This window comes from Anopheles aquasalis, chromosome 2, assembly GCF_943734665.1.
Source record: "Anopheles aquasalis chromosome 2, idAnoAquaMG_Q_19, whole genome shotgun sequence".
NCBI classification, from domain to species: Eukaryota; Metazoa; Arthropoda; class Insecta; order Diptera; family Culicidae; genus Anopheles; species Anopheles aquasalis.
The window spans coordinates 33,385,112-33,408,642 of NC_064877.1; the positions used below are offsets into that span (position 1 = coordinate 33,385,112).

Here is a 23,531-nt window from a genome sequence, read left to right on the forward strand (position 1 = left end):
GGTGGTTGGTGTGTTGTGGTTGTTTGTGCCACAACCACTGAAACCGTCCATCGAAGCCGATCGACGAAGGATGGGCCGAGCGTTCTACGATGATCCGGTTGAGATGTGGCTCTGGTCGTCGATTCTCGAGCCGACGGTCCAGTTCGTGCGCCTTCCCTCGCCCACCGCCGTCGGTCCCCTGGCATCAAGGCCAACGATGCTAACACTCGATCCCGACACCGGCAGCCTAGGGCGACGACCGATGGTGACCGCCAGTGGACCGGGAGTCGCACGCACGGCATCACCATACATCGGCTACATTGGCTACATGCAGCGTTTCAATTTTTCCGTCAACATCGATCCGTCCCTCGTCGACGTCGATGGGGCCAACTCGGGCTCCAGTGCCAGTGGCGACCAGTGGGACCAGTCCGGGGAGGAGGAAGGCCAACAGATGGATGGGACGCTACACAACTACTGGGCACTGCTGGCCATCATACTGGTGTTCGGTACGGCCGCCGGTAACATCCTCGTCTGCCTGGCCATCGTCTGGGAACGGCGGCTACAGAACGTCACCAACTACTTCCTGATGTCGCTCGCCATCACCGACCTGATGGTGGCCCTCTCCGTCATGCCACTCGGCATCCTGACGCTGGTCAAAGGTAGGTTCCCGTTCTCCCGGGGGAGGGGAGGGGGGCGAGTGGTTCACTGCTTCACTTAATGATGTTGTTTGCACTCGACTGGTTCGTTGGTTGGCAAAGACAGTCTCTCTCTCTCTCTCTCTCGGGGAGGTGGAATCAGCAATTGAACATCAAGCAGCTAGAGTGTTTGCCAATAAGACGATCTGCGTTCTGCCGATTTTTGTTGGGTTCGAGTAGGAGCCACAACGCAACATGATAACGTGCCGTAATTGGACTCCGAAGGGTTGGCTCTCGGACACGAATGAAGCCAATGCATCAGTAACGCATGCACACGGCAGCTGTGTGGTCATCCCTGGAAGACATTTTGCATTTTGCTAACGCCATGGAAGGCAATGGCCGACAACCCCGGACACAGACACGGACACGGACCGCAAGATCAAGCGTACGGGATACGGACGGTCGAATGAGCTTTTGCCTTTTCGGTGCCGATCTTCCGATGCCGATTGTTTGCTGTTGATTCGGCTGGCCGGAAGAATTAACACACCCTCATTGTCCTCACGAATCCGAATGGAACCGTTTTCAACCGTTTGTCCTTTTCTCGGCCTCACATCGTCCGGTCATTGTTTTAATCAAAGGGAAACGAACTTCGAGGGCACATTGTTGGCTTTACAGGCACCCCCTTTACGGTCCCAATAGGAATTGGAAACGGAGAGGCAAAGAGCGATGGTCGCTTGCGTCGCTGTAATGTGTTTTCATAGGACCAGCCAGCCGATGGTTTCCTCCTGGGAACTGGGTGTGCATGTGTGGTGCTTGTGTTTGCAAGCCGGGTCCCCGATTTTTTAGCAACCGACACTAAATCGATTAGGCAATGGCCGAGAGCCGCACAACCGACAAGACGCCCCCGAGGGAAAAATAAAGCACGATCGGAGAGTTTTCGGCGAATTGCAAATTAACCTCCACTTGCCGGGTATCCCTGTTTACCGGATACATTCCAACGCCCCCATAAAAGGGGATGGGTTTTTTTCTCTCGGTAGTGTTTTCTGTGGTTTCCGCGAACCAGATGAAGAAGCCACAGGACGCATGAAATGGGCTCGGTCGCGGTCGGAATCGGAATCCGGTGTGAGTGCGGAGAAGAAGAAGCGCGTAAACAACCGTGCGACAGTGTCAGGAGTCAGGCGGCGCCCCGTACAGTAGAGTAGGCTGGCGATGAAATGATAAACACGTCAGCAAGCCAAACCAGCTGCTGCTGCTGCTGCTGTCAGAATCCCCCGGTATGTCGTCAACGGCGGGGCCTGGGTGATGGTGGTGGTTTGGTGTGTTGTTTAAAATCTAATCCCAGCATGCCGTCTGGGGCCCGAGACCACGAGCCTGGGTGCTCCCGGTATCCGGTGGCTTGTTTTCCGGCTAGCGCGTCAACCGAATCCAAATTCACGCCAGCGCATGCATGCGTGCAGGACGTGGAAGGACATTACGCATAATATTATGTAAATTCCGGAATCATAAAATATTTATACACCATTTCGCATGGCGTAGAAGGTGGTCGGCCTCGGCTCGCGCTCCACACCGCCCGCCACAGGCGCACTATCACCAGGGCATGCTTGTGTGTCTGTTACAAGCGAAGCGGAGACAGTGATGCTGAAGTGATGCGTGCTGCTATGCTGGCTGGCTGGCGGCTGGGTTCAATCTCTCAGTGATTGTGGACGCGCGTTTTTCAATTGTAACGCCCCGGAGGAACCGAACCTTCTTCTTTTCTCCCCCCCCCCCCCCCCCCCCCTAACGTTCCTGTACCAGCTGGAAACTGCCAACCGACGGAAACGAGAGAAGAATAGGGAGTAGAAGAAGAAAAAGTAAACGGCAGTCCGACTCGGAGCCACTTGGTGCGCTGTGACACTTCGATGGTACACCGTTTGCTGTTGTTTGTGCCCGGATGGTGGATGAAAAAAAAAATCGTTGTAAAAACAACACCACGCATGGTATGACGCAAAAGAGGGGCTTTTGCAATCACGATCCTACTCGTTGATCCATGGCGCTTGCCCCACCCAATGGGAGTGCTCTGTGCCTTGTTCAGAAGGAATTACACTGCTACGGTTGCCATGTGTGTGGGGTTGTCTGTGCTCCCTTTCCCATGCCTTATGCGAAGGCCTCCGTTAGGTTGTCTATTTAATTAATGATGCTGGGAGGAGCGGGAAACTTTTCATGAACGCTCACTAGCGCTGAACCGTGCATCACTTCATCATCATCATCGCTATCACTATCGCCTTGCTATTGATGGCACCCGGGAGTAACTTCATTATGGAACCCCGAGAAGTGGCCTACCGAGGGCGCTATTGAACGTGCTGAAGGATTGCCAATTACCGCGCAGTGCTCGTGAGGGAAACGCTAGTAGAAACGGAGTCAGTTCTTCGGTGCAAGTGCAGTACATGAGAGGTTGCGCCTGGAAACGGACTCTTTTGTGGTGAGAGGATATGATGTAAGAGAGAAATCTGTTGCATGATGCTGCTTGGCTGCTCCTTTGACACAGCTCGCTCGTTTGTGGGCCGTAACTGTTGCAGGAGCAGCAGCAGTGGCCACGCCGCGTTGGTGTACTGCACACTCTCGCCTCTCCGCACAAGGACTACAGCGACCAACAAACAACAACAACAACAACAACAACAGACCAGAGCTGGCACCGGTGTATGAAAAGGTGTGCTTCTAGCCAGATTAAAGTTGGGGCATTGAATTTGAAAGGCAAAGCAATGGTTTCTCTGCTCTTTTGGATTCAGCAAGCCAGTTCAGCTGCACCGAGCACTGATGTCTAGCTGCAAGACATCCGGTAGCATGTCCCAACCCACCGTTGGATGTATAGTGTGGCTAATTAGCAACCCTTATGATTGCTAACAGTGAGGAATGTAATTAACGAGATGCAATGTGAAAGTGGTTCACTATTGAAACCACACTCATGCTAACTCGGATCGGAGACGGAACATACTTTTAGTTGCAACACTGGCTGACTTCTTTTTACTGAGGCAGCGATTTGTATCGTGATTCAAGGTTCATGCTGAAGAGTGCTACAGCGAACCGAACCGGTTGTGGTAGCTTGAAAACAGAAATGTTGCAACCAGATGCTTGAGAGTTGCAACATGATATGTTCCGCTATCGACGGGCACTTGATATATGGAGTACATCGAGCACTGATAAGCGGAATCCACTATGTACTGAGCCAATGCAGCCGCAGCAAATTGCTTTCAACCGTTGCATTATTACTCTCTACACGTTCGCAAGCCCACGCACCCCCACATTGCACCCTATCCCTTCTCTTCTTGGCGAGCGTGCGAGAGCCCATGGCTTTAATCTATATTATCCGAACAACAGGCCCCGGTTTTCCGGCTCTCACCCTTCATCTCTCATGCTGCGTAGTAGTGCTTGTGTGGATTTCCCGGCTAAGCAACTGCTTCGTTATTACCTTGAGCCCCGCTGCTAAGGTTGACTTTTCCCCAGAGCGGCCTCCACTGTTCCGGGAGCTCCATGTGTTTGTCACGTTGCCCCTATTCCTGGCTGGCTGAGTGACGCCACACGCTTCGGATGCTATCGATTGGACGGGCATTTGTGCAAGGGATGGTTCGCATAATGGGTATCGGCCCAATTGGTGCCCATTGGTGAGTGCAGAGCGCGGCAGGGCGAAAAAAGGTGAGCCAGTCCCTTCGAAGCTAATTATTACCATCCCGGCAAATCAATCGTTTGCAAGATCAAAGCCAGAACGATGGTGCGGCGTTCTCCCGGGGCGTTGATTGTGAGGCGTTAATGATGCGAAGCAGGTCTCGGAGCTCTCATTGCTGGAAGGTGTTGCTTCTGCCGGTTCGCCACGGCCAGAGCCTGGAGCGCAATGGAGCATTTAAAGCGTTCCGTCCGTTCCGTTCGACTTGCTGATCCAAGGTTTGTATGAAGAGATCGGTTTGCTATCGAAAGGATGAGTCGGAGAAGGAGAAACCTTTTGCCACAACACTGTAGACGGTTAGTTTCACGTAACCAAGCAGTACTGACTGGAATGTTGCCTATGTTTCGGTGGAATTTGGTGAGCTACGGGTGGACACAGACACAGAGCCACTTAACTTTAACATCTGCCTGATGGTGTCACGGGTAACAGAGGTTTAGACAATTGCGTTCGTAACTCCTTTTCCAGAGTGTAAAAAGAATTTATGCCAATCTACGTTGTTAATTTTTATCGTCTAGCGTAAACACTATGTGATGCGCTGCCTAGATAATGGTCGAAACAGAGTGTCTGTGTTGAAAACGGAATGTTCGGTTGTTCGGAAAAGGAAGGAAATGTGTGAAAATCCTCCAAAACGAGCAATCAATGGATTGTTTGTTGAATTGAGTCATCCAGATGATCATTGTTGCTAACGTTTCGGTTGCAACGAGGTTTTATTCAATGCATCAAATCCGAGTCTTCGAGTCTATCACGTTTCTACAAGGTTTTCACGTTCCATCAAGTTACCTAAATGTCTCATCAAGTTTTCCTAACGTTCCACCAAGTCGATTACACGTTTCTCCAAGATTTTGCGTAGTTGCGCTTCGCTCGCTTCTATCGTACCATCCTGTCAGCGGGACTGCCCGTCGGCCGTTGCCCAATTCAAGGACATTGGCCCCGAGTGGACGCCCGATCCAGGTGTGCGTATTGCACTCACACTCAGCTGGATCGAGCGTCATCAGTGCCTGCCGGCTTCGCTCCCAGCTACCGATCGCTGGCGTCACTTTTCTTGTGACAAACATATCCATTTGAGACGTCTGCTTTAGATGTTAAAATGGATAATTTAACATCTAAAGCAGACGTCTCAAACTCATATGACCATGCGAGCCGCAGAGGGAAGTACCAGCCAGCCATTAACCAGTTCGCGGGACGCACCATTACGTGTTAAATGTTGAAATGTTGAGAAAATGTTTTTTCCTTCATTTTTTTAACGCTATTGTCATTGCAAATATATCCACAAACCTTCAATTCCAACATATGCATGACACACAAACCTTCAATTCCAACATATGCATCAGTTAATGACCTAACTTAAAAAAACATATGTTCCGAGGATGAGGCCGCGGGCCGCACAAAATACTTTGGCAAATGATGTATGATTTCGCCGAGTTTATTATCGTACGTTGCTAAGAATACGGGGATTAGCAAACCAGTTGAACAGAATCGACAGGAGAACCGCAAGAAAAGGTACAAAACAAGGGGGTAAAACAGGATAAATTTGCCCACATTTCGCAGGCCACTTTCCGCTCGATTCCGAGTACTGTCTCGTGTGGATCTGCCTGGACGTTCTGTTCTGCACGGCCAGCATCATGCACCTGTGCACCATCTCGGTCGACCGGTACCTGTCGCTACGCTATCCGATGAAGTTTGGTCGCAACAAGACGAGACGGCGCGTCGTGCTGAAGATCAGCTTCGTCTGGTTGCTATCGATTGCCATGAGCCTCCCGCTGAGCCTCATGTACTCGAAGGTAAGTCGCTGGAATGTCCTACGCTCGGTGTGGTGTGGCGTGGCGTGTGCTAGTGTAGTGCTCCCTTCATTCGCAGAACCATGCGTCGGTGCTGGTCAACGGGACCTGCCAGATACCGGATCCGGTGTACAAGCTGGTCGGTTCGATCGTCTGCTTCTACATTCCGCTGTGCGTGATGCTGATCACGTACACGCTCACCGTGCGGTTACTGGCACAGCAGAGCGAAAACCTGGGCGGCATCGGCAGTGGGGGCGGCTGGTCCAGTGGCTGGCTCGGTCAGGCGCCACCGTTCGATCGACGCAACACCTGGAAGCGGATCATTAAGCTGAGCCTTCCGGCCACCCCAAACCAGCACGCACACTCGGCCGCTTCCACCGACACGGAGCTGTCCACGCTGGACAATCACGATCTGTGGCTGCTGGAGTCGAGGTGAGAAGCGTCGCAGCACGAGTACCCACAATCGAGTTCCTTCAACGTGTTTCTTGTTTTGTTCCACTCGGCAGCATCCCTGAACCGAGCTCTATTACCGTGACCGCGATGCAGCGATTCGGCGAAGAGATGCTGAAGCTCTCCCAGGGCCTGGAGTCGGTGGCCCAGCATGACGATAGCGGCCGCGTGATGCACAAGACACCGCGCGAAGGAGACTCCTGCAACAGGTGAGTTACACACTGTACACTAGTGGAGTGTTCCGGCAAAGAGAACTTCCCGTTTGCTGCCACATGGGAACCGTGAACCGACAACCGTTCCTTGTGAATAAAGGGGGGGCTTCGGTAATTTCTGGCAAAAAATGGATAATTTTTGACGATTTTTTGAGAAGAAACCGTTAAACTTTATTTTTTGTAGTGAATGAAATATTAAACTATAACTTTTGAAAAATATTTGGTTATATTTTGGGTAAAATTTATCTATCTTCGACAACAATTCTTCGATTTTTGACAGATTTTTGAAGTTGAAAAAGTGATGCTTTTTGTCATTTTGCCTAAAAACACGATTTTTAAAATGATTTTTAAAAAAATGTATCAACAATTTTTATAAAATTTTTACGGGCCCACCTGGCAAAGATTGTGCAAATTATGTGTTAAAAATGTCGAATAGATGGGTCCAGTAGTTTTTACTGGGTACGATGGGCACCGACTTTGAAAACGTTGGTTTTGGGAAACGCTCTTCGAAGTAGCGAGCTGCATGGTGTCTTGTATGAAACGCGGATTTTAAAAAATCTGTAACTTGGTTAGTATTGCTTCGATTGATCCAAAAAATTTACACCATATTCTTGAAAGGATCAGCATTCAGGGAAAAATGTTAAAAATATGTGTCACTGAAAAATTAAATACCGAAGCCACCCCTCAATTGAGTGAACGTCCATCCTTGACGTTTACTCTACATTGCTAACCTTTTCTGATGGAGCTAGAATGAAAGCAGTATGTCAGGCACTCCATATTGCAATCCGTTGAAGTATGCTTCCATTGCCTTTCAATGAAATACTCCAAATCAATGATGCAATTGGGCAAAATGGCAAGCACGTGATGATGAAGCAGCGCATGAAATAAGCACATTGATAGCGGAGGAAGTCAATCCGATACCATCACAAATGTACTCACTCCACGCGAGGCTTTTAGATGCTCCCTTTTTATGCTAGTTTTTATTCATGTGGAGTGGCGCAAAATATTCATCCCATGCCGCCAGCGAAGTTCACATGTCCGCAGCAGTAGGAGTAGAAATAAAAGTTGAAGTAGTGATAGTAGTAGTAGCAGTCGTAGTAGTAGTGAGGTATGCACACACACAGGCATCGAGGCTGTGTGCAGTTGTGACTGTTGCGGGATTTCGTATAAATTGATGAGCGAAGGATATGTAGCCCATCCCGTAAAGCTTCATCACGAAGCAAGTAATGAAAGTGAAGCCGCAATCATAATTGGATACAGATGGCTGGGTCTGTGGTACGCTAATGGTTACGCATGACTATTTCTTTTCAGCATGAAAATCAGTACCACAAACAGCTCGATTCGAGTGAGTGGATGCTTTACCACTGCCCACTGAATTTTCTAGATGAATTCCGTATGATGATCATTAATATTTTGCAATCTGAGTTCAACTAACAATCATAGGGGCAAGCTGATTTTTCGCGCACATCCTTGTTGTACCCTGCTACGCCTCGGTTCAGTGGCACCAGATAACGCATCCAATTATGGAACAGTTTGGTTTGTTTTCGCAGCGATTTAGTTGCCAACTACTGAAGAACAGGACACTAGCACGAGTTTGTCACAAAATGAAGCACTCTGCGATGCCGCTTTTAACTGCCTTTTACCGACTACGATCTTGGAGCGAATGTTTTGTGAAAGTGGTTTAAGAGTTTAAACAAAAACGGGTCTGAAGATTGTCTTTTCCGAAGGTACGGTCCTTGCTATTGTACTGTTTGCCTTCACGGTAGCACAGAAGATGGCGGGTTGTTTCATCTTCGATTGATAGGAAAAGTGAAACCATGCAATCTACTGGCCAATAATCGCATTAACAAGCAATTGAAGGAACGAACGATAACGAACCGGAGCACCCTGCCTGGCACTTGGCTGGTTGAAAAGGTGCTACACAATTTAGCGGGGTTGCCCATTCCGTCACTGGAGAGTGAAAAAGAAAGAAAGAAAGAGCGGGAGAGAGAGAGAGAGAGAGAGAGAGAGAGATATAGAGAGAGAAATGATGGACGGAAGGGCACGGGAACAGTGATGGATACTTGGTAAATGTGGCTGGTAAATGTGATAAACTCATTACGACATCATCCGAAACGTGATAAATTTGCCATTTCGTCACTTTACCCATAGCCATGCCAAGGCACATACTGGCACACAAACGCACCAAACACGCAAACATGAATGAAACTGGCCTATTTTCGGTGGCGGTAGCGGTACGGCTGCCGATTTGTCAACTTTTACTGGTGTTCGAGAAGGAGGAGTGGGACGTGGAGCAAGGACCAGTTTGTCAGGCGGTTACGGTGACGTTGGGACAGTCACTGCGCCTCCATCATCATCCAGCATGGCCACCGAGTAGGGAATTGTGTTACGGTTATCGCATTTCAACAAATTCAATTCCGGTCGGCACCGCTACCACCGTCCGTCCGTCCGCCGCTCACTAGACACGCAGCGTCACTATACCGTCGCTAGCGCTGAAAAACAAAGTCAGCTCGTTCACAAAAAGGCGCATATATGTGAAGTAGGCGATGCCTGAAGGCATGTGACGTCAAAGAGCGAGAGAGAGAGAGAGAGAGAGAGAGAGAGGCATCTTCTGGACTGGAAACAGTTTGATGACAGTTTGCACGGGTTTCATTTCCCTGTTTTTCCCTTTTTCAATTCACTCATTTTCTTCGATCTCCAACGGACACGTACGAGGTCTGGTGGGTGGTGCCCCACACCCAGCCTCATCCATCACTGACTCAATGCCCCGCCTTCCGCCGGACCCGAGATCCATCAACATCGCATCGCCCTGTGCGGCTATTAATCTTACCGCTTCGGCACCGATCGTGGCGTCGCTTTCCATTAACGAGGTCCCGAATCTGGTCGCGGCGAATGTGGCACAATTTTCAAACAATTTTCCCACTCGCGGAAGGTGGAACACGATTTGCAAAGAAACAAGCGCAGCGTAATAGGCTTGTGCCACGTGATGTCACGAGGTGTAATGGAGTGGCATTAGTGGCCACTATCCACCAGCTCCGGTTTGCTGGTGGTCTAATGAGAGGGAGGACGATGGGGGGGGGGGGGCGAGAGGGGTAGGGGAAGTAATCTATCAACCCCGACCCGTAATTAGCGGCTGGTCGTCTACGGGGACATTTGTGCCGACGTGCCGTCGACCTTCACCTCACCTCCCTACTCACCTTCTGTTTCCGGTTTTTGGCTCTCGTTTTTTTCACAGAAAGAAGAGTGGCGTGGCGAAGGGTACGGAGGGCACCGGAGGTATACCGGTGACGCTCTCGGTGTCACGGAAACGCCGCAGTTCCACCTCCGCCTGGCTCGCTAGGCGCAACTCGGGCACTCCGCCACCGGTCCGGTTGGTTCGGAAGCGCTTCAAAAGTTTACCACACTCCGCACCGGACGACGCGGACGCGGACGACTCGATCGAGGTGGACGAACGGTTCCTGGAGGACGTACTATCGGCCAGGGGGACGGGCCGGGATCGACGGACGGACAACAACGCCGGCGCCAGCACAGCGCACAGTGAGCCGCCAGTGGCCACCGGACTTCGGTTACCGCCACCGTGCAAGTGTCCGTTCTTTGGCGAGGGCGCTACCAACCGGCAACCGTATCTGCGGCCGGCGGAAATCAAAATCATCAAAACGGCAACAACGCCTGGTGACTACGGTTTGCCCTCCGGTCTGATCGGTGCCACCACCACCACCACCACCGGGGACCAGCGCAGCCTCGTCTACAGCACGATCTCCATCTCATCCGGTGGCGCTGGAACAACAACAACGGCAACGGCAACGGCAACGACGACGACGTCGACACGTTCCATCTCGAGCAGCCTCTCGACGCTACCGGCATCGGCGTTGGTGTCACCGAACCGGAAGTGCAGCACCAGCTCGAAGGGCATCTCGGTGGTGACCTGGGACCAGCGGAGACATCAGCGGCGTGGTTCCAGTTTCGGTGGTGCCCGCACTTCCCTTCTCCTCACACCAACCCGCGCCAGCGCATCCAGTGTGTCGCTGCGACGCTCCGTCAACCTGCGTCACGCTGCGTCCACCTCCCGTGACTCCGACAGTGGTGGTGGTGGTGGTGCGTCTGGACCACCGAAGAAGAACAGCTCCTCGCCCTGTCTCATCCAGCACCAGGCATCGGCGACGGTGATGGTGGCCACCGGTGGTGCACCGTCCGTCGCGTCACTGCTAGCGAGTGGTTCCACTGGCGGTGGCGGTGGCGGTGGCAGCGGACCGGTGGTGTCCGGTAACCATGTCGTCCGGTCACACCATTCCCGCAACTCGAGCATGATCTCACGCAACTCCTCCCGCCATGGCCGCATCATACGGCTCGAGCAGAAGGCAACCAAGGTGCTCGGTGTCGTGTTCTTCACCTTCGTCATCCTGTGGGCACCCTTCTTCGTGCTCAACCTGTTGCCGAGCGTGTGCGCCGACTGTGAGGCCAACATCGACCAGTGGGTGTTCGAGTTCGTCACCTGGCTCGGGTACGCCAGCAGCCTCGTCAATCCCATCTTCTACACCATCTTCAACAAAGCGTTCCGGGACGCGTTCCGGAAGGTGCTGCTGTGCCGGTACGCCGGGCTGAAGGCCCGCACCTGGCAACCGGCCTCCGGGTCCGCAACGGCCGCCGCGGTTGCCAACGCCGCGTCCGCTACCAGCTAGCACATGGTGGGGTCCCGGTTGGCCAGCAGCGAACCGCTGTAGCCACGCGACCACTAGCTGATCGTTGTCACCTTTGGCGCCAGCGTCCGTGGCCTCTAGTGTGTGCGTGTGCGTATGTGTGCTTGTGCAGTGTGTATGTTGGGCGTACGTAACGTGTGGGCGAGCAGTTGGACGTGTTTGGACGGTGAGTCTCTGTGTAGCGTTAGCCCTCTAGCAATAAATGTTTTATATCTCCTTCGCAACCTGCTTTGCCGTTGTTGTTGTTGTTGTTGGTGTTCATGGTTCCGTCTAAGGCTCTGGCCGGCCACGCGCGGTCACAGCAAAGCCTCTTGTTTTCCCTTATTTAACATTGTCTCAAAGGGGAGACTGCAAGAAAGTTGCTGCCGTGGGCGAGAACCGCGGTTCTGATGAAAGAAATGCTTTACTCCAGTTACCAAGTCGCATACACTTTTGGGTCTATCACTATCGTTCCAATTGGTTACAGGATATAATCAATAAACAAGCAACATCTGAAAAACCATTTTAGCATCAATGGATGGATGGATATAAAGCTTGGAACACTTAATATTTGCTTTCCGACCATGAAATAGGACACATCTCAGACCAGAAATAAGCTAAACAGATGGAAAAGGTGCCATTTTGTAGATATTTTATGCATAAAAAATAGTGATTAATTTATTGTGCCACGTTGCGTATGAATTTCCGCTCTTTCGGTTTTATGCTACACATAATGTGCTGCACAGTTGTGGAAGAAGTCCCATTGGCCATTTTTTCATACCATTTGCACATTACAAATGGATTTTTAATCATTTTACATTGTTTCTGTACTCATTAGTAGATAATAGCCCACTATAATGGTATTGGACGATACTGTGCGCAATTTGCTGGATTGAAGGATGGATTTTTGGGATGAAATCATCATGCTGTTGTTTCGATACCAACTTATGACCTCCGTGCAGTAGTGGCAGCTTGCCAAGTCGGGAAAAAACTTAACGGGTGCTTCGTGAGATTTAATAGAATGGTAGAAGGATCTTTTTCAGGCATTCTTTTTTGTACAAACGGCCGTTCATGGACCCTCCCGTCATGAAACCACGTTTCAATCACGCTCGTTTTCAAACCACAACTGCAGATCGCTTGCCAAATGAGCAGATTACGCACAATTTTATCTGCGTAAATGAAGTTAAACCTTCCTATCGTAACCCCTCTATGATTGCTAAAGTAAAATTTGTCTCCTGGTTTTTGCCAAAATGCAGTTTTACGTGGGTTTTTACTCCAGTCAAATTGAGTTTTCATAGTGACTGTGCAGACATTTTTTTCGACCTTCGTGTGCCATCGCCGATAACCGATTTTGAAGGCATGGTTCGATTTAGGCAAATTTTTGATCACATAAAGAAAAGACTATATCCTTTAAAAAGACATCCACAGAGTAGCAAAGGGATCATTAGGAGCACAACAGCAAGTAAAAGAATGCGGCCAAATATTAAGTGTTCCAAGCTTTACCATCCTGTTTTGGTGTGTGGATGTTTGAGTTGCAAAACCAAGAGAACCAAGTTGCTATCGTAACCGTGCGCCTGGGAGTAAAGTTTCGCATTTGATCAAATCACCAGTGGAAGTTTACAGCCCTTAATGAAGGAGTTGCTATCGTGTTCGCGTACCTTTATCGTCCGTATCGTCCGCTGGTTGTTGTATTTATCAAGTTCACGGTTGTACCACGCAGCAGCAGCAGCAGCAGCAACAACAACAATAAATCCCTCACCAGGTCAGTAACTGTCCGCGGCAGCCCCCGTTGTTAACCACGTCGTCAACTTCCTTACCAACGCAGCGGGTTTCCGGGCGTCCCATTCTGTGACAGGAATATGAGAGGCACTCTCGGAACAAGCAGCGCGAAACGGAGAAGCGACGTTAGGCGATACTCGGTCGGTCTCGTTCCTTCTCTTCCCTGGTGCTGGTGCTTTGGATTCCGGATGAAAACCGTGCCGCTCCATTTCATTCCATGCCCAATAGGGACCATGTACTGGTACTGGACATGTGTTAGCAGGCCAGCCTGAATGGTGACAGTGGTGAAGCGATGAAGTGTGAGCGACAAAAGTTAATCTAAAATATCGGATCAATCAACATCGATTTGCTGGCTGATGGTCGGTTGCGCTCCGGACTCTATCACGCTCTCGCTCTCTCCCGGACACACACATGCACACATACTAACGTGCTGTTATTGATCGATCTCAAGTGTAGCAGCGGACTTCCAAACTGCAGCGAGCAAGAAAACGGACACTCCGATCTACCAACCGGTGGGGGGGGGGGGGGCGGGGGGAGGGTGGATGGATGCTGTGTCGGGATACTGGGGTGGTTACGCTGGATTGCGTTTGATTGGAAAGCGGATACTTTACAATTCGCACACGACCAGAGCGAACCAAGCAATCAGCCAACGGTTCAGCAGTACATTCCCGTTCGGTCGGTTCCGGGACCATGCTATGCTAGGGTGGTGTTGGTGGTTCTCGATGATGCTCCCATCTGCTCCGTATTGCGTCAAGTGTTCCAATCGCAACGAATGAGGACTTGTTTTGTGCCCTCAGTGATATCGGAATCGGAAGCGATCACTTGTCACAACAATTGTGCCGTGATGCTGCTACCCGGTCGGAAAACTATTTTCTGTTGATTATATCGGTTTAAAAGACTTGCAGCTTCATCAGCTTTCAAACGATCTGTTTGAGGAAAAAAAGCAGTAAATAAGCGAAATTTTTAGAGCGTTTTGGTTGTGTCACGAATTCATAAAATCGGAGTGTTGTTTCAAAGCATAAAGCAGTGTTCATGACCACAAACGGGCATATTCAACAGAGCATTCGCAGAAGAGAACGTTGGGCGCTCTCTGCTCCACTCGGGGTGGGCGGGAAAAAGTTTGCGGTCTTAGTTGTCGTTTTGAAAATTACAGTTTTTTAAAAAAAACATCCTTGAGCATAATTAAAAACCTTTGCTTTCAGTCAAGGACCCTCAGTTCCATTTGCCCTGCCTACCTGAACGAATACATCTTTCTATGGAGCCATAGAACAAGTTGCATGCTTATAGTGCGTACTGTTACGCCACATTCTACTGTATTTGAATACCGGTAGCGGTTGTTGGCTGGAGGATGGCGCTAGCGGTACGGCTCGTACTGCCTTAAGTGGCCGAGCCCGCGGTTTACGCCATGCACCATCATAATGAAACCCTTGAATGAACGACGGAAGTTGGTCCCAGTCCCTATTAGGCTTCAGGATGGCTCTTCAATCCGCTACATAATTCTGCGTTGCACTACAGTTCACGATGTATTTGTGATGCACCGCGGGTCGTCCGATAATAAAACATTAAAAAAAAATACTGTAAGCAACTAAGCTTCAGGAAGTTTCCGCGCATCGCTCCCACCGACGTTATTGAGATCGACAGCCTAGAGTGCGGTTTGTGCGTGCGAGTTGCCAGTAGCGACGGCCTACTTCAAGGATATGCACGGCTTTACTACAGATGGGGTGGTACGATGGTGGTTGGATGATTAAATTTCCTTCCGGGAAACAATGTAGCTTCAATCACTGCGATTCTCCATCCCCATTATTGGCATTATCACTGGGTGACAATGACAACAATAGGACAGATATTTATTGGTTCGGTTGGATGGGTGTCCTTCCGCCGCACGCAGCCAAATGAAAGGAATATGATCAGCTTATATTGGTGGCGGTGGTGGGCGAAGTCAAAGGGTGTGACAAAGGTGAAGAGCAAACGGGAGAAGACTTGCTAGGAGGAGGATATCCTTTGTAAGGATGCCCTCTCGATTTCCCTCTTGCTGCCCTTGCGGGTTGAGTCGATCGAGCGAGAGACGTAATTAAAACTCAATCTTAGCTCCAAGCCGCGCTAGTGACCGGCAGGGAAATTTGTTACCCGCTAGATCGATGACCAAGTTTCCAATCGCGATGCTACGACGGTGCACTGGCGGAATGTGGGACGGCGCGCCCATTGAGGATCAATTCCGCTAAAACTCTCGTACCTGCAGCGGTTATACTGTTACTAAATACGGTTACTATTATTGTGCGCTTCGCGAAAGTTCGAACTCTTAGAAAACTCGCTTGCTCGAGGTATTAACGCAAACAAAGCTAAACTGTTACCGGACCACCAAGGAGGGTTATGGGTGGTGGGTTGGGAAACCGGCCAGAACGGCAGATGATGATGGGCAAAGTTTTCTGCCACCCACTACGCTGGTGGGGTTAGCGCCACTAGCTACGAATCAATTACGCCTTGGCCGGATGCTTCACAGTTCATTGCGTTTTTTTGCCCCAGCCCGTACGCCCGTAGAATGCTAACGATTGAACGGTCCCTCCTGTTTGACTTTGGCGCCGTTAGGTTTGTCGACACAGGAGGCACGACGCTTCTTATTGCAAAAAGCGACCCCGCCCTCGCACGGCTGGGCACTGGAGCCGGAAAGTATATTAAAAATTATTTATCGTGAGTCCAGTGCCCACGAATGGCGTGGTTCGTGGTACCCGTGGATGGATGAAATGAAATTTGAAGAAACTCTTCTTAAGCGGTTCCCAAATCCGCCGGTGGATGGACCACGGGACCATGGTATCACGCGGTGCTCGCGATGAAAAGACAAATGAGATCGCAGATCGCTGGAAAAGACGACGACGACGGGAGTCCGACGATGATGGCGACGAAGAAGAAGAAGAAGAAGAAAAGAAGAAGAGGAAGAAGAAGAGACAAGTTTGAAGTCTTGTCTTCGGAGATCCCGGGCCCGGGCCCATTCAATGCATTCCAGCGTGTAAAATTACAATGGTATCTCATCTCCATCGGGCCATGGCCATGGCCATGGCTCTGCGCTGTTCTGACAGGGATTATTGTTGCTCTGCCTTGTCGCCCACTTTCGGTTCACTTGATTCGTCGTCCTGGCTGCCGACCATTCTCCCGGAGGGGTGGAGAGCGCAGTGGCAGTGACATAACAAATAGACCGAAGCCAAGTGACACATAAGTAGCGATCCATCGTGATGTCTAAGCAGTCCCGGGCGGCACAATATGGGCGGCATCGGGTAGCCCAGAGGGCATCTCGAGGACATATAGCCGTGGCCATGGTCGCCGGGCGCGGACAACGGCAGCAAGCGAGCAGAAAAGAAAGAAAATCTACCGAAGCCGTAACCGTCGCCCGGCCGGAGGACGGAGTAATTATTTCTCCATCTATTATTCAAATCCGTTTCGATTGGATGACGTTCTGATGGGCGGCGAGACACACGCAGTGGGCGCAGTAGTGCGGTTTCGCTTCTCGTCATCTCGGTCACCAGTACTCCAGGGGAATTAGAATGGAAGACAATATTTAGACGATACCGATTTAAAGGAACAGATCCGTCACCGTCTCTGCGCTGCTGCGATGAACCGAATCGTATTTTGATTATTAGTCCAGCAGCTGCTGATCCCCGGACACTCTGCGGGGGTGCTGCCTTTAACGAATGATTTGGGGAGCTTCGGACCTGGAGCTTTGGGGGCAGTTTTTTTTTTCGGGCTGAGTTGTGAGAGCGAAACTTTACATTTAAATTCCTAACGCGATCGGCGAATGGAATCCCTCTTTTGCAGAAGGACAAGTAAATTATCTCAACAAAGCCAGATCGAAGGGTGCTCCCGATGGAGCTGATCGTAGAGGTAGTTGGAACATTGTAAAATCTTCAAATAACACATATGCAGGGGGAAGGATCCCACTTTTTATCATTTTTTTTTCTGTTAACAAGTCCGGTCGGGACAGGTTCATGGCAGCCATACAACAGTTGGTATGCCATAAATATTTCATGTGGTGTAAATTTTACATTGCACATGGACCCGTTTGTACGCTCATCTGTATGCAAATACCATACCGTGTCCGAAATTCTCTACAATCAAGGAACGTGACAGATTCACTGGCAGTGGCACTGGCACACCAAAGGACGGACGTTTGCCGGAAAAGCATTTTGTGTTTCTCGGGAGACTGCTTTTGGGTATCCACTGGGTGGTTCGGTTCGGTTCGGGTAAGCATATGCAAACACGCTCCTGCTCTCTACTTTATCACGTTTCAGCGGGACAATAAAAACTGGATATGCTAATGCTTGGCGGCCAGTGGCTTGGCAGGCAATGCGTCCCTGTCCCGAAGGCGTGTGTGAGCATGAGCATGGTGGCTATTATGTATTTGAAAGTCAGTTTAGGCAATCATAATAGTGTAATTGGTGGACAACTCAGTGGGAATTGGGGAAAACAATGGCACATCCACTCCACAAACGAGATACACAGTGTGGAAAAAGAGTTGAACACGCAGAACGGTGACGCAGTTTAGTGTGAACCGTTCCCGAGAGTCGCCGAGTAGCTTAGATACGGAATCTCTGGTCGACAGTCCGATCCTGGTACGCGCGAAAGGATCTACATTTAGCTGACTGGTGGCTCGGTAACGGTATGAATCCGGCAGGTTACGTGCTGAATTATGGTGAATGAAACTTTTAAAAATACTTTTTTATAGCTTGCATCATTTACTCAATTGGTTACTTGAGCTGAGCAGTCGAGATAGCTGTCCCGACAGCCGTACGTTCACGTTTCATGTCACTTTATGGAATTCCTCGGTGTAGCTGCACGTGCCAGATTATCTTCTTTTTTGAAAGTTTTCTTACTCACTCGTCGTATGGTAGTAGCACAGCTGAATAAATCAATACTCCGTCTTGGTGAACGAACAAATGCTCCCTTTAAAAATAGCCACTGGTGGCTGAAGGATCACAGTCTTGCTCCTCGAGGGATCAGTGTGGAAATATTATCTTGGAAGCTACCCCTGGCCCGTCCCGATAACAGTAAGTATTAAACAAGACAAAAAAAAACGCTGCATTTCGTTTCAGAACGTTCGATGCTTGAGAAATCTACGAATGCGTAAGTTTGAGCATATTTCTAATGGAGCAAACATGATTGGGTCTATGAGCTATATCGTGATCTTCACCTATTTATCCACCGTTTGCTTTTCACGTTCAAAATCGAGGATCGTGCTAGAAAACAGAGCAGGAGCGTGTACGCGCTAAGCGTTACTTGCATCAGGCGAGAGATTGCAACATTGCACTACGAAGAGAGAGGAGGAAAAAGATAGAAAATAGCGTGCGCGGACGGCATCAAGCTTTTTTCAATGTGTAACCACCAAAAAGTCTAAAAGTCAATTTGTGGCCCTTGACTAACACGTTTAAAAGACTACATGTCTAATTTTTCCATTAATAACATTGCAGCAACGATTTGCACCAAGGACTTTTCCTTTGCCATAGCGACCAGGGACAAAGGTGGTGGAGACGCCAGGAACGCCACTTGTAATGTGAGCATGGGATGGCTCTTTAATGCGACTTTTGTTCAATGTTTTTTTATGGTTTTCCGAGTAATATCTTGAAAATGATATCGTTGGTCATGAAAAGTAAAATATACAAAACACAAGAATTGTCACGCACAGAATTTAAATTAATTTTCTTATAAATCTTAAAGTACCTAATCGTGTTGTTGAAATGCGTAATAAAGTTTGTAGACCAGGCTCCACATTGCAGCGAACAGAAACATACACATTTCGGGCAAAAGTCTCAGCGAAACGCCAGTGCCGGCAGCATTAGGGTTAGCTTCAGTTTTTGAGTTGTTGGACAGCTGTCCAAAGAACTTTCGTTTGTCACTTAAATTCGACGGAGCGTCCAACATCAGCAGTTGGTAGCATGACAGTTTACCCACGCACCCGAAAGAAGACACCTATCTCGGGGACAGTGATCGCCAATTAATACAACACAGGCGGCAGAAGGACGCGATAGGAGGAAAACCCCGCCTTTGACAATGTTCTGCACCATGTACGACAATCTCTGTACCTTCATTCACTTCTTTGCCCTCTGCGAGCGAACAAAGTTCGAACATCAAGAAGGTACCCGTTGGCAAAAGTGCAGCAGTACCGGGTTGGTGGGTAAAAATACATCGACACGGGTAAATTCGGCCAGGAGCATGTCGATGATTGGCTATATATAGCCAGGACTCACAGTTCAAACCTGCAATTAGTCTGGAAGACACAATCCGACAGGACGAGGCACTCGCCGTGCACTGTAAATATAGTAGAAGTAAAGAAAAGAAAAGCTACAATTAGTTTCGAGAGTTCCAACGGGTCACAACGAGGGATCCATAACTCTACATTCTACGGCTCGAAGCTGAACAGATAATAACCCTTATTAGCACCAATAAAATTTTAATCAATCGTCCGTTAACGTTAACACAAGATTTGGCTCTCAGAAGTTAAAAAGTTTCACTGAAATTGTACCTGAGCATCTCCTCACAGCTAGGGCGTAAGTATGAATAAATTGTTATTCGAGTTTCTATTATCAAAATTAAAAAATTTCCTCCTCTCCCACTCGGTACCGGTTGTGCAGGAACATGGCCTCGGTAATGAACCGATTGAGCGACCGACAGTGGTTCGAGTGGATCCTGGATGCCATCCGATCGATCCGCTTGCGCAAGCATCGCCCAACACTGCAGCTTATCTGCAGCACCATACGCAAGCGTCACGTCGTTCACCGGAACACGATTCTCGCCCGAGTAGAGCAGGCGAAAGAGCGCGGTATCATCTCTTCGTACGTCAGTCAGGGCGTGATTTCGTACCGTGTAGCGGAAGACGATCGCGTCATGAAGTGTACCGTTCGCTCAAGGAAAGTGCGGGCAGCGTCGAGCCTGCTGTGTATCGAATGCCTCAAGACGATCGAGAAAGGACCGCATGGGAACCAACCGGAACCGATGAGTTCCTGTGAGCGGTGTGGCATCTCGATGCACGACTTCTGCTCCAACCAGTCGACCGATGGAGAAACGTCCGTCCCGCTATCCCGCCTGGTGGCGGCCGGTAATCGTTGGTTTTGTGAAGAGTGCGAATCGTGCGACGGTTGTTGCTGCACTACGAACGAGAGTCTTTCTGGTGCTCGTGCCTGCCTGGTGGAGTGTGGTAAATGCGCGAAAATGTACCACTTCCGGTGTATGGTCCCGAAAGTTGACTCGCGGCACAAGAATGGCGTCTGGAGGTGTGCCGAGTGTGGTACGGCCACCACCGATACGGTTGCCCTTGTGGCCCGCTCCGGACCAACCGAGACCGAACTCATGGATGGACGGATGGAGGTGCTGAAGATCAAACTTGGTGACCGTGTTACCGGTGATGATCTGGCCCTCTTTCGCCAGGTACTGATGCACAAGTACCGGCAGGAGCAGGGCAATCTGCAACGCACACCGGCCGCCGTTCAGTTTGGTCGCCATACGATCGACTCGTGGTACTCGAGCCCCTTTCCACAGGAGTACGCCAAACGGGAGGTGCTCCGGATGTGTGAGTTTTGCCTGAAGTACATGAAAACCAGCCGGGAGCTGGAGCGCCACCAGGCCAAGTGTGACCACAGGCACCCACCGGGGCAGGAGATCTATCGCGACGGAACCATTTCGGTGTTTGAGGTGGACGGCACCGAGCAGAAGCTGTACTGTCAGAGCTTGTGCCTTTTGGCGCGGCTGTTTCTCGAGGACAAGATAGTGTTCTTCGCCGTGGAACCGTTCCTTTTCTACGTGATGACCAAGCAGGACAGCCAGGGGCAGCATGTGGTTGGGTTTTTCTCGAAGAAAAAAGACCAAACCGAACAGAACGTTTCGTGCATTCTGACGCTGCCACCACACCAGCGCCGGGGTTATGGGCGGTTTCTGATCGCGTTCAGCTATCTGCTGAGCCGCGTGGAACGGAAACCGGGAACACCGGAGAAACCACTGTCGGCCTTGGGTCACCGGTCGTACAGGGAGTACTGGTGTTCGACCGTCCTGTCCTATCTGTGGCTACATCGTTCGGAGCCGTTGTCGGTGGCAGAAATCTCACGGGAAACGGGCCTCATCCCGGTGGACATCGTGTACGCACTTTGGCAGCTCGGTTTTATTCGATATCGCCACATGATGGTCGATTCGAGGCGTGTTCGTGTTCCGTTCCTGTGCATCGACTGGCAGCTCGTCGAGTGTCACCATCATGAGCGGATGAGGCAAAGGACGAAAAGAGTAGAGGTGCACGAAGCGTGCCTACGCTGGGTACCGAATGGGCATGAGTTTAGTGCGACCATTTGGAATCTGTTGACAGCTGGATGTCAGGTAGAAAATGATACGGCGAATGAGCGAGGCGGAAATGCAGCTTCACCAGTGGCTGCCGAGGGAAAAGGTAAAGCCACGAGCACCGAGCATGGGAAAACGCTCGCTTCACGCAGCGACAGTGTAACGGCAACATCCGGGGACGACCAGATCACCGCAGAAGAGACCACGGCAGACCAGGAAGACGCGAGGCAACCAGAATGCCGTACACCGCACCGGCTAGCATTAAACAGCAACAGCAGCATCAGTAGCAGCATTCCGGGACCCTTCTCGGACGAAGAAATTTCCCTCGACAGTGTAGAAGCCTTCAAAGGGACACCGAAGAGCGAGCTACATCGAGGCGTATCACCAGAGAAACCACCATTCAGCTTTACGCCCATTGCTCCGTTCCGTCGTGCGGATGGTGCCGTCGATCGCCTGGTAGCAGTGGCCGGCAGTGAACAACCGATCGTTTCAGGCGATCCAGTTCCCCTCGAACAACCTGCAACACCAACAACGACCAAGTGTTGGAAACGGCGCTTAAATGGAACTCCTTTGAGCAGCTTGAAGCGATCGTTGGTAGGCGATCGAAGGAAACCGATCGTGAGGCAGCTACTACCCGATATCGCTCTCCGAAAGCGACCGAAGCTGGACGCCGATGCCGATGCCGATGCCGAGAGTGATTCGATGGATGATTTGGCCGCGAACAACTGCTGTTGGAGCACACTCGCATCGGATGCACGCCACAGAACGGAACCGTTTCTACCGCAGAGCCTGTAGTTGCAGGCAAATACAGGCAACATTTGTTCGACCATTTTTGGAAGCCTGCGTTTTGTCTTGCCCCGGAATTTTGCAGCCCAATCAGTTGGCAACCATCCAGTTAATAGAAATAAATTTTGGAAAATATTTTTCACCGAACAATCACTTACGTCCGGACACTTCTTTGGCCACTGGCCACACCGTCACTGGGGATACGGTATCCGTGCCCGGTACGGATGCCTCCCTTTTTGCTGCCGTTCGCTTCTTAGTGGACCGACCGACCGATCCATCACCATCCACCGCGGGCAGTGGCCTTGGACAATCTTTCTCTGCAACTGCTTTTTGCAATAAAGCTCGCGCGATGGCCACTAGCTCCGGTACCCAATGTGGTCCAATAGATTTTGCAATATTGTGGCGTACTAGGAGAATTGCTCGAACGCAACGACCACCAACGGGCACCAAAAACTCAAGGTAGCACCCAAGGTCCTTTCCGCCAATTTGGCGACCAAACACTGGGCAGGCATGCACTGCATTTTCTGGGGGCCACTAGTGTGTGGAATTCACTGCGGTCAGCCTGTCGGCGCCATGCTGTTCCGGGTGCGCCGAAGCTCCCATCATTGTCACGCTGCCAACCTGGCCGCCGGTAGTAGCGCACGACGCCCCGAAGGTCGAGAAGATCCGATAGCTGCAGCAAAGAAGAAAACTAAAAAAAAACAGAACAGAAGAAGAAAAAAAACTGGTTCCCTCGAACACGGACACACGAACCGAAGTCGGTGCCAACCAGGCCAACCTAAGGTGTGTTCGGTGTTCCAAAAGAAATGGGCCCCAAAAATTCGTCCATTCCTTTGGGGTGGTGCATCGTCATCGACGTCGACGACGCCATCGTCCACCGTCGCCAGTTGTCAGGGATTGTGTTTTGTTCCTTCCGCTGACCTTCACACCCCGCCACGGTATTATCGATCTCCGTGTAGAGGAACCGTAGCAATACACAAAGGATCTGGTGTTGGTAGTCGTGCCGTTCCTCGGTTGCAGCTCAATTACAGCGCTGCTCGACAGTGGCGTGGAATAAATGGAATATGTGCAAAAGGCGTTCCGTTCCGGAGTGCAGCAAATACAGCAGAACGCTGGATGGAAACCAACCATCCAAGGGGAGCAATTCAATCTAATCCTCTTCCATTTCCCTGATCTCACCACCACCGTCGGGACCGGACCGCGGACCGGGCGCATAATTAAACTGTTTCAAA

At 50.4% G+C, this 23,531-nt stretch overlaps 2 protein-coding genes across 2 annotated transcripts; both read left to right on the forward strand.

Moving 5' to 3' along the window:
- The first annotated feature begins 41 nt into the window (after positions 1–41).
- Positions 42–11,632, forward strand: LOC126568909 (uncharacterized). The gene is made up of 5 exons (XM_050225593.1): positions 42–638; positions 5,860–6,092; positions 6,169–6,521; positions 6,596–6,748; positions 9,987–11,632. Exons 1-5 carry the CDS (start codon positions 71–73, stop codon positions 11,428–11,430), a joined length of 2,751 nt encoding a protein of 916 aa, XP_050081550.1. The 5' UTR covers positions 42–70; the 3' UTR covers positions 11,431–11,632.
- Positions 11,633–15,745: 4,113 nt separating this feature from the next.
- Positions 15,746–22,308, forward strand: LOC126574526 (histone acetyltransferase KAT6B-like). The gene is made up of 2 exons (XM_050234785.1): positions 15,746–15,860; positions 20,672–22,308. Exons 1-2 carry the CDS (start codon positions 15,746–15,748, stop codon positions 22,306–22,308), a joined length of 1,752 nt encoding a protein of 583 aa, XP_050090742.1.
- The last annotated feature ends 1,223 nt before the right edge of the window (positions 22,309–23,531 follow it).

Bases quoted from the DNA above. Each gene is read 5' to 3' on its own strand.
- LOC126574526 (XM_050234785.1), top strand. From the start codon at position 15,746: ATGCTAACGATTGAACGGTCCCTCCTGTTTGACTTTGGCGCCGTTAGG. The intron at 15,861-20,671 runs CTGGAGCCGGAA...GCACACCGGCCG, and splicing joins CGCCCTCGCACGGCTGGGCA to CCGTTCAGTTTGGTCGCCAT.
- LOC126568909 (XM_050225593.1), top strand. From the start codon at position 71: ATGGGCCGAGCGTTCTACGATGATCCGGTTGAGATGTGGCTCTGGTCG. The intron at 6,522-6,595 runs GTGAGAAGCGTC...TCCACTCGGCAG, and splicing joins CTGTGGCTGCTGGAGTCGAG to CATCCCTGAACCGAGCTCTA. The intron at 6,749-9,986 runs GTGAGTTACACA...TTTTTTTCACAG, and splicing joins GAAGGAGACTCCTGCAACAG to AAAGAAGAGTGGCGTGGCGA.